This window comes from Astatotilapia calliptera, chromosome 5 (assembly GCF_900246225.1).
Source record: "Astatotilapia calliptera chromosome 5, fAstCal1.2, whole genome shotgun sequence".
Lineage (NCBI taxonomy): Eukaryota > Metazoa > Chordata > Actinopteri > Cichliformes > Cichlidae > Astatotilapia > Astatotilapia calliptera.
Genome location: NC_039306.1, coordinates 20111187 through 20124298, shown reverse-complemented (window position 1 = coordinate 20124298; position 13112 = coordinate 20111187). Strand labels below are relative to the sequence as shown.

At 40.0% G+C, this 13112-nt stretch overlaps 2 protein-coding genes across 2 annotated transcripts; one reads left to right on the top strand and one right to left on the bottom strand.

Annotated features, from left to right (window-relative positions):
• Nucleotides 1-636: 636 nt before the first annotated feature.
• On the bottom strand, nt 637-3274 carry med20 (mediator complex subunit 20). Its single transcript, XM_026167930.1, has 4 exons — nt 3189-3274; nt 2832-2977; nt 1146-1399; nt 637-1053 (listed from the first exon to the last, which is right to left on the bottom strand). Exons 1-4 carry the CDS (start codon nt 3200-3202, stop codon nt 832-834), a joined length of 636 nt encoding a protein of 211 aa, XP_026023715.1. The 5' UTR covers nt 3203-3274; the 3' UTR covers nt 637-831.
• Nucleotides 3275-3559: 285 nt separating this feature from the next.
• bysl (bystin-like) lies at nt 3560-12146 on the top strand. The gene is made up of 7 exons (XM_026167929.1): nt 3560-3831; nt 4838-4988; nt 6626-6764; nt 6974-7107; nt 7201-7361; nt 11234-11336; nt 11494-12146. The coding sequence occupies exons 1-7, from the start codon at nt 3567-3569 to the stop codon at nt 11846-11848; spliced, it is 1308 nt and encodes a 435-aa protein (XP_026023714.1). The 5' UTR covers nt 3560-3566; the 3' UTR covers nt 11849-12146.
• The last annotated feature ends 966 nt before the right edge of the window (nt 12147-13112 follow it).

The following is a 13112-nucleotide window of genomic DNA, read 5'->3' as shown; positions in this document are numbered from 1 at the left end:
TAACATAAGAGTCCACTCGATGCCAAGCATAAGTGAGATCTTCAGATTATTGTAGATTAAAGTGTCTATTCTCAGATTTTAGAAGCTAGATCCAGTCTTTTGGACATTTTAACAATCCAATATAAACAATCGAACTTACTGTCACCCTAAGATATCTGCACAGATACTTCTTTGTAATTTAATAAAGCATTTCCACTGTAAACTCATTACATGCGTAAGCACAAGCCTCAACCTAATACTGGAACACTAATCCAACTGCATAAACCTAGGGATTGGACTGACTATGAAATTCCTGGACCTGTAGTCAACATTTAGTTCATTCATTCCTGTCTTTCTGACAGAGAAAAACAAAGAAATCTGATTGTTTAAAAAGGAAAATCTCTCACCTGCTTGTGACATCATCTTTAAACATTCAGCCAGCGCAAAACTTGGATGATGCAACAGATAAAAATCGACCTCTCTCACTGATAAACGTCATCAGATCAGTTGACAGTCAACAGGGCCAGTGTTCAGCTGATAAATTGGTTCATCCCTGTGTAAACTAGCAAGAAATCAATGAATACTTTGTGCCTCTACTCTCAGATAAAAGCGCACCATCAAAAGGGCATCGCAGTATGAACGCTCAGAGACTTTGACTACTTGTTTTCACCGTGTCTCTTTATTGCAAATGCTTTCATCCAACACTAATGTGAAGTTCTGCAGTGATAATAAAACCCCAGACGTTCAAAAAAAAAAAAAATGCCTGGGTACCAACGCTGATCCATAGGACCAGAAATATACCAACATCTGTACAAACATGGAGAGAAAAAAACAGATATCTTTGTTGCAGACTCAGCGCACATTGGTTCCAGGGATTTGCAGCTTGCGCAGTTTGTTGAATAACTCCAGGTACTGAGTCATGGTGTCAATACAATCTGTTGGTGCAAAGAGTCCCTCGGGCTTGGCAGCAAACACAGATGGCAGTTCAGGGACGCTGGGGCCGAGAAAGGACTGCATAAACTCCTTCATGAGGTTCCAGCAGTCCCCAGGAACGACACAAGGGCAGTACTCCACCTGAGGAAGCAAGCCAGGAGTTAACGCCTCAAGGAGAGAAAGCAGAAGGACGTGACTCGTCTTTATCACAGCATATATACATATACACGCACCTCTACTGATATCCCTCTGGCACTGGAGCTCATCGTCACGGTACCAACTTTTATCAAGAAGTCGCAGTAGCGATATCTCGAACCACGAGACTCCACCTTGTGTCCCTTGGCATTCTGAAAGTGACTTTTCAGCTTCACCATGAGGACATCAAAATTTGCATCCGCTATTAGGCAGGGTCCACCTTCAAACAGAGCCAGGCAGCTCAGGGGGGTTTCGGAGTTGTGCATCACATACAGGAGCTTGGAGGGCTGACCTACAATGGACAGACAACACTTAAAACTGTCAGGTGAGATGAGGAAGGAAATGAAGGTTCCATAAAGTTAGAGAGGCAAGGCTGAGATTTGCAGCTGAGGTTTGGACGTGTACAGTGAGGGATAGTAGATATATTGGGCAATGGATGTTAAAGATGGAGGAGCTGCCAGGCAGGAGGAAAAGAGGAAGACGTCAGAGGAGATTTATGCATGTAGTGATGGAGGACATGTAGATGGTTGGTGTGACAGAAGAAGCTGCAAGGGTGAGATGGAGGCAGATGATCTGTGGTGACATCTAAAGGAACCAGACTTCTGGCCATATAGATATACAACTATTACTTATACTGATGATGATTGTTATTCTCCCACAGATACATTCAAAAACTGTGGCGAAACAGTAGCCAAAGATGCACAGGAGGAATCAGCAGTACTGAAGAGAACAGTAGCAGTATGTCGATGGAACTTGTAACATTTCTAAGGAGGTGCACACCAGGCTGCTGAAGCATAAATCCCCCAATAAAAGTGACTGCCTTACTGTGTTGACCTAACTACAGCCAATCAAACTGGTAAATGAACCAGTACACCAGTACTTATGTAGCTTGTTTTAATGTAGCTGAGTACTCAAAAGCACTTCCTACTACAAGTCTCACACTCACATTCATACAGTACTTTTGTCTATGCCTAAGTGTTTTCTAACACACACACACGGATGCATCAGGGGCAACTGAGGGTTCGGCATCTTTTCCATGGATACTTCAGGATGCAGACTGGAGGAGATGGGGATCTATGACGCTCTCTACCAGCTGAGCCACAGCTTGTGTGACAAAAATGTGAATTTTGACGTTTCGTTGGTTTTTTTTAATATACATGTTATGTTTGCTAATATTGGTAAATAGACTGCACTCAACAGATTTTGTGAAGTGGACATATATATATATGTATATACTGGTTTTGCAAGTATCTATATGACACTGACTTCATTGTACCTATATTATAGTCAGTCTAGTCCTTACAAATACTTTATAGAACTGTGATGTTATATTTGTCACAATTTCTCTTGCCCTCTTTGCCAGATCTCTCTAGAATTTTTTTTAATGTCAGTGACACTTAGCTGCATAAATAAGGGAGATATGAAAATCACTTTGCCAAAAAACAAGTTCTGCTTTGTGATAGAAATGTTCTTTCTTACTCAAAATGACTCAGAATCGTTCGTGAGAGATCTGTTTGACAGATTATAGGCCAATAAGTCATTTACAACAGTTCAAATACCGGCAATCTTTTTTTTCTTTGCAAACAATCACACGAAAAGGGGATAAAATACTCTGCAGCCCCACCTAGACATAGACATCAGGTCACCCTCATGGGTGAGTGCATTAATGTGATCTATAAATCTGAATTCTAAAGCTCAGAAACAAACAGATAAAAAATTATTACTGCTGGAATTTCCCGTGGCATGGTAAGTCTCGCAGTCCACGCAGAAGCTGCCTTGCTTCACGGCGCCCAGCTGCTCCAGCTTTTTGTGCAGCATGTCCACAGTCTGCTGCACGCTCTTCCCCTCCGCCACGGGCACCTGGCACACACTGCGGGGCACAGCAAGCAGAGCACTTGAGGGACCAGCATACACTTTGCCCTGTGTCACGTTACCAGCATTGTTGAGTGAGACAGAGCCACGCTCCGCGGATCAATGGGACAAAAAACCACGCAGGATGGTTGAGGCTAGGCTAAAACTGTTTGAATATTTAGGGGTTAAAAAACGTTTAAAATCAAACGTAGGTTTAAAAACCACCTTACCAAGTAACACCCATTGATGTTTTGCCTCTCTTCACTTGTAGTACGGTGTTTGAGCACTTCCGGGTTAAATAAAACCCCTTCCGGTAAAGTGAAAGGAAACAACAGAAAAAAAAATAAAATATTATTGATAATAAAGAATGGTGAATATTAACACCGTTTCACAATGAAACAGTCAACTGACGTTGTTGCACTTTTTTTCTGAAGTGGTCGCCGAAAGCCGGATGTTACGTGAGTGTGTTGCGTCACTTCCTTCTCCCCGGACCTACACACGTGTTGAAGCAGTGACTGTTTACAGTGTTTGGTGAGGTCTGTCCCGTAGCTCGCACATGTCCACGGGAACATCCACACTGTGGTCACAGCTGAAGTAAAACCGCAGCGATGCCGAAAGTCAAACGATCCAAAGGTGGAGGAGAGAAGAGCGGAGCCGCGCCAGTGGCGCTGGCCGACCAGATCCTGCAGGCGGACATTGTCCGAGCCAAAGGCCGGGTCAAGATCAGAGACACCCGGGAAGAAAGCGACGACAAGTACGTGGACGAGCGGTTGTCACGGAAAATCTTACAACAAGCCCGCATTCAACAAGAGGAACTTCAGACCGAATATGGGCTGGCACCAGAAAAGAAGAAAGCACCAGTCACTGTTCTCGGTAATGTTGGATTGGTGTCGTAGTTATCCTTAAATTGGCGGATATTTGAATAGAGTTTGGTGAGCCAAGTGCTAGCACCATGGGCACATCAAGTCAGTCGTCTTTAACACACATCGCATTTGTTCAATGTCTTCTGACTAGATTAGGTAGCTTTTGTTTATATACCTACATTTGTCCTTTAACTTTCATAATCCACAACATTCCACAGCGCACATCTTTTCATGAGAAAAAACTAATACTAACTCTGGTTTGCAGTCTTGTTACTATACATATAAAATACACTCTCACAAGCACATTTTAAAATATAATTAAAAAGCATTTCTCTGGTCTAGATATTTATTTGTAGCAGGTATGTCATAATCTATAAATACAAGTAATATATCCATTAAACCTTTATCATGTGCAACCCCGTTACACTACTAATGTTTTTTGTTTGTTTTAATAAAATTATCATAAATGTTTTTATTAGCTGAAGGGATTGATCTGTTAATCTGCTGCCTTTGTAACTGCTTTTACAAAAAAAAGTAAATATTGAAAATTTGGTAGGTTTTGAAAGTTGCTTAAATGAATAAAAATTGAGTGTTATCTGTTATCAAGTGTGAAAGATGCTCAAGAATTTATTAAACAATATTTTTTAATCTACTTTTTTGGGTTCTGAAGTATTGGCTGCAGAGATGCGCATATAAACAAAAATATCATAAAAAGTTTATCTTTAATGCCTGATCTGGACATATTTAATATTTAGTTTTTTCTTAAATACATACCAGAAAATTATAAAATAATAAGACATTTTTAAAGCCTGAATTGTCCTCCTATTGCTAAATGACCTAGGAGTTTTCCACACAAATACATAGAAGTGCAGCACATGTTGAATCCATGTTAAAGTGTAAAATCTTTCCTTGTGATTGTCTTTATCAAGAGACATTACTTAACTAAAATATTTACACCCAAAACAGTTCAGTGTGATCTTCTAATGAGCCATCTCCATCTTGTAATCTTATTTTAGGGCCTGAGTCTCAGGATGCAGACTCGGATGAAGAATGGCCGGCGCTGGGAGCAGCAGGTCCTGCAGATGTTGAGTACGATGAAGAAATCGTCGTTGACGCTGAAGATGAGAAGGCCATCGAGATGTTCATGAACAAAAACCCTCCAGTGAGGTGAGCTACACCATCGCTTTAACTTGAGGCGCTGCGAGCTCAGCAAATCCTTAGCTTTGTGTTTGTACTAATGCTGTGCAATAGTGGAAAGTTTGGTATCGAGTAGGGGTGGGCGGTATAAACGGTATACGGTAGAAACGAAATGAATTTGGCCAATGGTAGAGATTTTGACTATAGTGCATGTTGATGGTGTCATCAAGCTGCGCCTGTTTTGGTCGAAAGCATTGCAGTGGCTGCAAGCAATGTCATCTGCAATTTGGGCGACAGTAATAGCAAAGAGACGAAGCTCGTTTTAGAAAAAGAGGAAAGCCAAAAACTGCGCTTCCTCCACTTCCCTACCATTGATTCATTAATGTTGAATTCTCTCGCAGCAGCTCTATTCCCATGTTGTTGCAGTATATTAATAACTAACCTCGTATTGTGGATGGATTATCTCAGTTGTTCTCCTGACTGAAGTTTGGTCCATGCGATTGCATTTGTCCCTGACCATCGGACCCTCACGTAGAGCAGGGTGATATGACCAAAAATATTTATCACGATATACATTTGAAAATCTGCGATAACGATATAACTGACGATATAATTGACACTAGACAAAATGCTTTACAACTCCACAACTTTATTAGTGCAAAAAACATCAATGTATTTCACTTAAACAAGCAGCTGTTTTTTATCTGCATTAAAGTTATATAAAAACGTAACAGTGCAAATGCAAATTCCTTGCTGACAGTTTAACCAAAAAGCATTTTCAGTGGAAACTGGCCGACATATCCTCAGCATAACCATGTTTAACATCCACTAAACTTAAGACGTTATACACACACAACACAGTAATACTATGTTGAAGCACAGTACGTATCACTCTGCGAGGCTCCTGCCTACAATAGCCGTAATGCTCCGACAATCCATCAAGGGGTGCGGCTTTGTTGTTTACCAAAGTCGTACTAAAACATTTTTGACAGATTTTTGAGCGCTGTGTTCCACATAAAATCGGTTTGAGGTCAGTAAGCTCAACTAGAATTCATACATAAGGCACACTGTCGATTTTTGAGAAAATTTAAGGATTTTAAGTGTGCCTTATAGTGCGAAAATACAGAAGAAAAGAGTATATCGTGATATATATCATTACCGCACATGCTTCAAAGTGTACCGCGATATGGATTTTAGGCCATATCGCCCAGCCCTAGTATGAGCCAATACCAGCACTTCTAACCTGTAAAGGAGTCGCCTTCAATTTGCAAATTCTAAATATATTTTAATGACAGCTAAATCTCTGGTTTTTGCTTTCGACAATAATTAGTTAAAACAGCAAAGCACATCTTTTTAACCTTTCATTTAATTTGAAACTTGTTTATTGTTTTTTTGTTTTTTAGAGCTGTAATGTTATTATGGGTTTTTGGATCCGGTTCTCTTGTTGCGATCAACACAACAAGGTTCATAGTGCATGTTTGAAGTGTAGTTTTTCATTTCCAAAACATAACTTATCCAACATAATTCAGTCGGCTACATAATGAACATGGAGGATAGAAACAAATTACCGATCAAATTGTGCTGGTATTGATCCGATACCAATACCAGCACTGGTATCGATATTTGGATTGGTCGGCAAACCACTAACTCCTTTGTGGCTCTTGCAGACGGACGTTAGCCGACATCATTATGGAGAAGATCACAGAGAAGCAGACAGAGGTGGGCACGGTGATGTCAGAGGTTTCCGGGTGTCCGATGCCACAGCTGGACCCAAGAGTAACAGAAGTGTACAGAGGTGTCGGTAAGGTAAGTTTACTTCAAGCCCACCACACGTCAACTAACTGGGAGACAAACTAAAGGAAAATAGACACAGTCAGTGGAGAAGCCCACTGGCCCGGTTAGTCATGCATATCATATCGAGCAGAGGGGGAGTTTGTACACATCGCTTGTATAACAGGTGTGTTTTTGTTAATGGAGACATGTTTAAAGTTGCCCTTTCTCTTCTTGTGCTTCAGGTTCTGTCGAAATACCGCAGCGGCAAACTGCCAAAGGCCTTTAAAATAATACCTGCGCTTTCAAACTGGGAGCAGGTTTTGTATTTGACTGACCCCGACTCCTGGTCAGCAGCTGCTATGTACCAGGCGACGAGGTAAACTTTGAGCTGATGCGCTTTGTGATGATTCGTTTTCCGCAAGTTCTCGTAAGTGATATAATGAAGTATTTTTCCTTGTTCCTTTTAAAGGATATTCTCGTCCAATCTGAAAGAGCGAATGGCCCAGAGGTTTTACAACTTAGTGCTGCTGCCTCGAGTACGGGATGATATCGCAGAATACAAGCGACTGAACTTTCACCTTTACAGCGCCCTGAAGAAGGCCCTGTTCAAACCGGGAGCATGGTTTAAAGGTGAGACTGAGGATTCGAATAAATACTTAAGATTGAGAACAGACTGTGACAGAACTGAGTAGAAGTGTGTGTGGAAGTGATTACAGAAATCTAGTAATCATAGTAATATAGAGTCATGTGTTTTCAAACTAAAGCATTTAAATAAATGTTATGTTACTGTACATTCTAGGTGTTATATTTAAATGTAGCAAACAAGCAGAACTAATTGGACTATTTCTGAAAAACCATTGGTGAGCCACATGTGTCTCAGCTGAAACACTGAAATGCATATTTTCATTTGACACACATTTGTTCATGAAGAGTATTCATATGAAAAGAGAAGGAGAGACCATAAAAGTACATCTTTCCTTGTGTTACAGTGCTGTGATTGCAGCCTTTCCTCAATTCCCTGTGAATGGGAGCCATGGCCTTTAATTAATGGTGATGACAATCTGCGCATCAGTTATAATGAAACTGATATTGTGGCTCATTGTTATGCAGTGGTGCTGGAGATGCCTACAGTCTGCTGAGACTGACTAAGTCACTTGGATGAGTTATGAAATGTTTTGTAGATGAACTCTGTCAGCTTTCTAGGATTTCCTTACTCGGGTCGCTGAGCATTTTAACAAAAGTGTTGCATTAACTGTGTAGGAATGACAACTGTTGTGCACATTGAAGAATATGTAAAATGTCAAAGAACAGTTTCCACTTTCTGAAATATCTTTAAGAATTCAAAGTAAAGGGTATCTGTGAAGTCAGGACAAGTTCTCTTCCAGAACTTGTCCTGACTTCACAGATAGTCAGGACATCTCCATAAATTTGCACATATGCTGAGCAGAAAGCAAAATACCCACATGACTGCAGAGCAGCTGCTTGAAGCTTTAACTGATTGGGGTGGTTGTACTGTTTCGCTGTGTTGATGCACAGAAGAGATCTTGTCATTGGCAGCATCTTTGTAAGCTGGGAGGAATAGATTTCACTGACTTTTGGCAAATTTTGCATGCAAAAATGATGCATTCAGTCACGACAGGGAAACTGAAATAAGATTGGGGTATACAACTGGACAGTGATCCAACATAGACTTTGAAATCCACCATGAACTACTCCAAGAACCCCTACAGGCTACAGCTGTGTGTCTCTCGGGCCTGTAAACAGTAACCTTTGTTATTGTTTGATTAAATCTTCATCGAAGGCTTAGATCCAGTTGCATGTAACCCTTGGAAAAGAAGTGGGTACATTAAATGACTGAGAGGATTTGGCAGCTTGTTGCATTGCAGAAAACAAGCTTTCTGGGACATCTCAGATTTCCAATTTCAGCACTAAATTTAGAAATATTATTCTGAAGACCCTGATGGAGGATTACAGTGTCCATAGGGTAAATAGCACCATTGGTTCTGGTAGGAAAGTAATTAACACACTCAAATCTAATTGGGTCAAAGCGTCTTTCATACATCCACAACTGATTGTTGAGGATGATTTTTCTTTAATCTTGTCAGTCTTGTGTTCACAAATTGTCCCAGTTCGGTGGGACTATTTTCCCTAAACATCCTGTGACCTATATTCTGGCAAAACGGTAATGTGAGATGTCACCACTGTGTGGCAGTGTTGCTTACAAAGATGTATTTTATAACCCACGAAGCATGAGAGAGTGGGAGAGTGAGAAGTGATCAGAAGCATGCTAAATATTTAATTTAGTGGAGAATTTGAAGACGCTAGAATAATGTGTTTAAAAAGCTTCAAATATTATTTTTAACATAATTAAGCAGCGGGCAAACTTGTGCAGAATCACCTTAATTTGCATTTCATGAGCACATGCAGCCCAAAGAAAAATAACAGTAATAATAATCATAACCATGTTATAATGATTCTAGCATATGTATGTATGTTTGTAGGATCCTGTCTACTCCTAGACGAGTGGAGCTATTTTAATGAAACTTTGCATAGACATTGACACTGACCGTCAGTATGTATGGCATATTGAACATCATAGAATGAATGATATATATGATGGGGTGAGATAGAGTGGAATGCTTTGGTATAGAATGGAATAGTATAGAATGGAATATTATACAGTAGGGCTGTGCGATATGACCAAAATCTCATATCCCGATAACGATATAAATCACAAAAAATTTAATATTTTCTGTAAATTCTGTGAATCTCGTCTTGCGTGAAGTGTTTCCAGCTGGGCGTCATGTACCTGGAGTCGAGTGTTTTAACCGATGCATGAAACGACACATTGTTAGACAGGTTTTAACGGCCGCCGTTTTCTTTGTGAGTATTTATTACACGGCGTGCTGCGGGGAAAAGCCTCTTCTAACGTTTAAGTCTAAGGTTTATTTTTTAGCACCTGGCGGCTCTTTTTTGCTTCTCATCCGTAAACACTCTGCATACTTTTTCACATGATTCCGTTTATTTTGAAAATTCTCAACAGGATCTTGAGTTTTATTGTGAAAGGTTTATGTGGAAATTAACAAGCGGACATGCGATGGTTTTACCGTCGTTGTTGCTAACGACAACCCATAAAAACAGGCGCTTGTCCATCTGTAGTGTGGTTATATTAAATATAAGAGAAAGAGAGAACTTTAAGAAATTAATATAGCCACTACAGTGACCATCAAAACGATGAAAAAATATTGCCGTAAACAGTTTATTTTGCGACACCACGAAACAAACGATAGCGTAAAATGAAACAATAGACGTTTTTCTATCGTCATCTGATATATATCGTTATATCGAACAGCCCTATTATACAGTGGAACACCATAGTATAGAATGGTGTGTGTATAGAATGGAAAGTCATATTATACAGTGGGGTGTCATAGAATGGGAAGCTATAGAATGGAATGCTATAACCATACAATGGGATGCCGTAGTGTAGAATGGAGCGCTATATAATAGAACATCATAGTATAGAATGTAACATAGTACAGAACGGTGTCACCAAATGAAATCCCATAGTATAGAATTAAACGCCATAGACTGCAATTTCGCAGTATAGAATGTTGTGGCACAGAATGGAATGTCATACAATAGACTAGTGCTGCAGCTATCGATTGTTTTAGTAATCAAATAATGAAAATGTGTATCCTATTGATTAATACTATTGACCACTATTGATTGATACTTTTGTCTTATTAATGAGCAATAATAAATATTCAAGAATGATCAAACACAAGTCAGTCAAAATGAACTGCTCATTGGGTTAAATTTTAGAAATTCTAGTGTTTTAAAGTTTAACTGCATACAACAAGATGTTATATTTAAAACATTTTTAAGATAACTTTTCTTAAATGCAAAAACATAAATAAACTCAAGTACAGTGAAAGACAAATAAAATAAGGTGTATATTCAATCTAAACTAAGGCATCAAACATTTACCTTGACTCTGTGTTCTTGGAAGGCTTTCCCCAGTGTTTTATCAGTAAAGGTTTTAATGGTGATTACAGGAACAGCGCTGCTGTTTTGGACGTAGGAGAAGTGTTTTCATTTACTTAACCTGAGCACACCATCTCAGTAACAGCTCCGCCTCTTTGCTCTTCACGGTGTATAAACACACTCCAGCTCCACTTTGCCACTGTTGCCTTTATCAGTGTTTTTGTTTACAACTGGGCGCTGCACGTGTTTAATGTTGTTTTTGTTCATACATTGCTCCTAAATGCATTTCTATTGCAAGTCTGTTTTAAGTCACAAATGACTTGCCATAGAATGGAACATCATAGAATTGAGTGTTCCATTAGAGTGTATAATGGCATAATACTATAATTAATTGAAAATGTTAAAAAAAACAACTTGCAGTTTGATCCTTAATTTTTTTACCTTTTTTTTATTTCTGTCTATTATAATTTTTCTGGAACACTTATTTAACATTTTTTTCCTGGACCTTCACACAGGTATCCTGATTCCTCTCTGTGAATCTGGGACATGCACTCTCAGGGAAGCCATCATCATCGGGAGTATCCTCACGAAGTGCTCAATTCCCGTGCTGCACTCCAGGTGAGGCTTCCTCACTGACATACGCTGGCAGACAGATGTCAGCATTTGCTCATGTGAAGTATTAACCAGCTGTCCTTGAAGGCCTCATTCTGTGCAGTGCAGGCAAGTTAACACAGAGTTCAAGGTTATCTAACAAGCAGTCTTTCTTGTCTTTCAGCGCTGCAATGCTTAAGTTGGCAGAGATGGAGTATAATGGTGCCAACAGCATTTTCCTGCGCCTCCTGCTCGACAAGAAGTACGCCCTGCCTTTCCGTGTTCTGGATGCCTTGGTGGCCCACTTCCTGTCCTTCCGCAGTGAAAAACGCGAGCTTCCTGTGCTGTGGCATCAGAGTTTACTCACCTTGGCTCAGCGCTACAAGGCTGACCTGGGGTCTGAACAGAAGGAAGCACTGCTGGAGCTGCTCAAGATACAAACACACCCACAGATCTCTGCAGAGATCCGCAGGGAGCTGCAGAACTCGGAGTCGAGGGACATTGAAATCGGGCTCCCTGTTACAGTGGAAATGGACTGATTTGGTTCGGTTTTCTTCCTTAGTAATGTTTCCTCAGCGTGAAAAAAAAAAATCTTGGATTTTCAATATTCTTCTTGTCATGGGATAAAAGAGTTTGGAAAGATCAGTGTCTTGGAGTTCGCACATTTGGAAATGCACATCACTAGTGATACTGCTAATGTAATTTCGTATCGTCACGCTCAAGCTTTTTCTCTACAGATGCAGAGGAGTGGTCACGTGGCTTTTCTGTTCATCTAAATAAGAACAGCTCTGTTGTTATGAAGCAGAACATTGATTAAAAACGAACTGAATCTTTAAACATTTGCCATCAATGTCCATTTATTGCTTTTGCCTGTTAGAGTTCTGTAGGAGTTGTAACATGTTGAGTATGTCAGATTACCAAGTAGAGAGCTGCCTCTGGTTTTAGACATTTTTACAAATAACTTCACAGATTTATATCACCAAACTAAGTTAATGAGTCCTGCATTACTAGTGTATAATCGTGTCCGTCTTGTGAAGGAGTTTAACAGCCATTAGGTAATTCCGTTTATTGACCTCAAATGGAACATAGTTACACCAAAAAAGTTTGCCCTGGGCCTTTTTGTACACTGCTCAAAACCTTAAAGGAACACTTTGAAAGCATCAGATGTCACTGGGGAAAAAATCATGCTGATCTCTTTACTGATATGAACTAACTAAAGTGTTAGGAATGAAAGGTTGTCACATCATGTGATGGAAATGAAAATGATCGACCTACAGGGGGTTGAGTTCACCGGCGGAGTCTCAAAACGGGTCCAAGATTTTCATCCTGCCACCTAATGGCAGTGAGCAGATACCGGTTCTGCATATGGTTTAAGGACCACCTTCGGCCCTGTCAAGCTCTCTTAGAATAACTTCCTGTCTCCTGGAAGGAAGTTTCAAAAGACAAGAAAGGACCCCGCTTGTCTCATTGATTTGCTCTCCTGATATTTAGACTGTAGTATTGATATTTTAACCTTTGCCTTTGTTAATTCCCTGAAACACAAAGCAGCTGAAACTGATTAACAACGCCCTCTGCAACTTAACTAACCAGATCAATATCTCAGAGGTTTACCTGACTCGATGCTTTAGTCTGACTAAAAAAAAAAAAAAATGCTTCTTTGACTTTTTTGAGCAGTCTAGATTTGCTGTTGTGCTTGGGTTTGTTGTCCTGTTGCAGAACTAATTTCAGTCAAGCTTTAGCAATCAGAGGAGTTTATTGTGGACACAATGCAAGGTGCCCTCCACCACTGTGTTTATACCGGTA